The following is a 2,194-nucleotide window of genomic DNA, read 5'->3' as shown; positions in this document are numbered from 1 at the left end:
CTCAACCAGTGAGCGGACCGGTCTCTATATGGGATCCAAACCCTCGGCGGGAGCACCGCTGCACTCCCAAGCGCCGCACTCTACTGAGTGTGCCACCGGGCCAGCCCATCTTTTCTACAATTTTAACCTCTCCTTCTCTACAAGGTTTTTTTCTTTTTTCTGCAGCATATAAATAAATTTAAGTCTCTCCAGTTGAAGAACAAGAAAAAAACCAACAAATCCATTTCCTTGTCCTGTTATCCCTTTCCTAGCAGTCTAATATTTTTCCTTTCACTACAATCTTTGAACAAGGACTCTAAAGTTTGTTTTCATTCCTCACTGATCACCTGTTCCGTAGTCTCTGCTCCTTGACTTCCATTCTTACCAATCCACTGAAACAGCATTTTTTAATGTCACCAATAGCTATAAATAGGAATATATGAGTGTGTGTAGAGTATGTATTTAATATACAAGACAAGAAAAGAAAGGGAGTTTAGTTCAATCACACATTCCACAAATAGCTCTTCAATGATCCCCATTCAATGCCAGACAACATACTGTAGATGTATGAATACATCAGTCAACAAAAGATACCCTGTCCTCCTTAGAGATTTCATTCTAGCAGAAGACAGATTTTAAATGGTAAATATAATAAGCAAATATTATATTTGAAAGTGATAAGCGGTATAGAGAAAACAAAAAGCAAAGCAAGTTTAGGAAAACTGGGAATGTGAAATGGGAGGGGAGGATGCATACTGAAATTTTAAGTAAGGTAGTGAGAGTTGGCTACATTGAGAAGTTAACATGAACAAAGACTTGAGGGAGGACACCTGAGGCCTGAGGAGAATGTGTTATAATACAAATTTAAGTGTTCCACATTGGTCCCTTAACAGTATTTAAAAATAGAGAAATAGTTAAAAAAANAAAAAAACAAACTTATAACCTACTTTAACAGCTGGGTGGAAACCACTGTCAAAGAGAGCTTCATTTTTGATGATGTTCCCTACTCCGGGCAACACTTTCTGATCCATTAACACATCACATAGCATCCGGCCTTTCTGCTTTTTAACTTCACTTTCTGCTCTTGGGAAATTAAATTTAGGTGAACATACGTCTAATTCTTCCATCATTCTTATTCTCTGTTGGCTTTCTACTGAGTTTCTATGGGAAAGAATACAAAACACATTAATCATAAGTCTGGTTACAATTTCACAAAGTGTCATTTAAAATAAGCTATGAGAGCTGGCCAGTTATCTCAGTTGGTTACAGTGTGGTACAGATAACGCCAAGGCCCTGGGATTAATCTCTGTACTTGCCAGCTGCCCCCCCAAAATGAAATAAAAAACAAAATAAAATAAAATATGCTTTGATAAAAATATAAACACTTTATGTTAATCAGGGCATAAGAGTTATATAGGCAAACAATGAAGACCCTAACAAATCATATTACTTGAAAGTTCCCCTAAAATGAGGTTTCGGGCTGACTAGTTAGCCCAGTTGGTTAGAGTGCCACCTTGTAACGCCATAGTCAAGGTTTGGGATCCCTGTACTGGCCAACTGCAAAAAATAAATAAATAAAATAAAATAAAATGAGGTTTCGTCAATTATAAATTACTTATTTATACTAACACATGTGACATCCCAAACCAAATTACAGATCCAAGCTCAGTAGTTTTGCATCTGAAGTATTTTGTTTTTTTTACCTGAGTTCTAATGAAGAGTCAAAGAAACAAATCAAATCTTTGGTGAGTTGCATTTCAAAAACAGGAGGAACTCCATTTTTATTTTTATAGTGAAGTGGATTAATCATGATGGAGCCATTCATTCCAAAATGAATCCTGAAGAGAAATCAAACCCATTTTTGAGTGGCAGAAAGTATATCACGTATCAAATTTTTTTCTTTTACTTCATTTTTTATATTATAGAAAAACAAATGTTAGTCAGGATAGACACTTTTAAAAGGTAAAAAAATGGTAGCTAATATTATATATTTTTCTCTTACAATTGTATCTTTATAAAGCTAGAAGACATAACAATGTTTTTCAACTCACAAATAAAATAACTTCCTAGAGAAATAATAAGGCCCTGACAATAAGCATAAATAAACATACTTCTGTTCTTCTTATCAGATGAAGTATCTTTTATTCACAAAATAGTCTAGCATCTCTCAGCATTTCCTCAGATTCAAAGGCTTTGGGTGAGATAAGGCTAAATT

The 2,194-nt window shown here is 34.9% G+C and overlaps 1 protein-coding gene across 1 annotated transcript in view; it reads right to left on the bottom strand.

The window, feature by feature from the left end:
- NEIL3 (nei endonuclease VIII-like 3 (E. coli)) overlaps window positions 1–2,194 on the bottom strand; it is a 55,749-nt gene that overhangs the window by 28,759 nt on the left and 24,796 nt on the right. The window contains exons 3-4 of the mRNA XM_008589426.1: window positions 1,683–1,817; window positions 927–1,140 (exon numbers count right to left, since the gene is read on the bottom strand). Coding sequence (XP_008587648.1) covers window positions 927–1,140; window positions 1,683–1,817 — 349 coding nt within the window. The remainder of the gene's footprint in view (window positions 1–926; window positions 1,141–1,682; window positions 1,818–2,194) is intronic.

The sequence above is a fragment of the Galeopterus variegatus genome, unplaced genomic scaffold (genome assembly GCF_000696425.1).
Source record: "Galeopterus variegatus unplaced genomic scaffold, G_variegatus-3.0.2 Scaffold5432, whole genome shotgun sequence".
NCBI lineage: Eukaryota > Metazoa > Chordata > Mammalia > Dermoptera > Cynocephalidae > Galeopterus > Galeopterus variegatus.
Note: the sequence above shows the minus strand (reverse complement) of the source record. Positions and strands in the feature narration are given on the sequence as shown.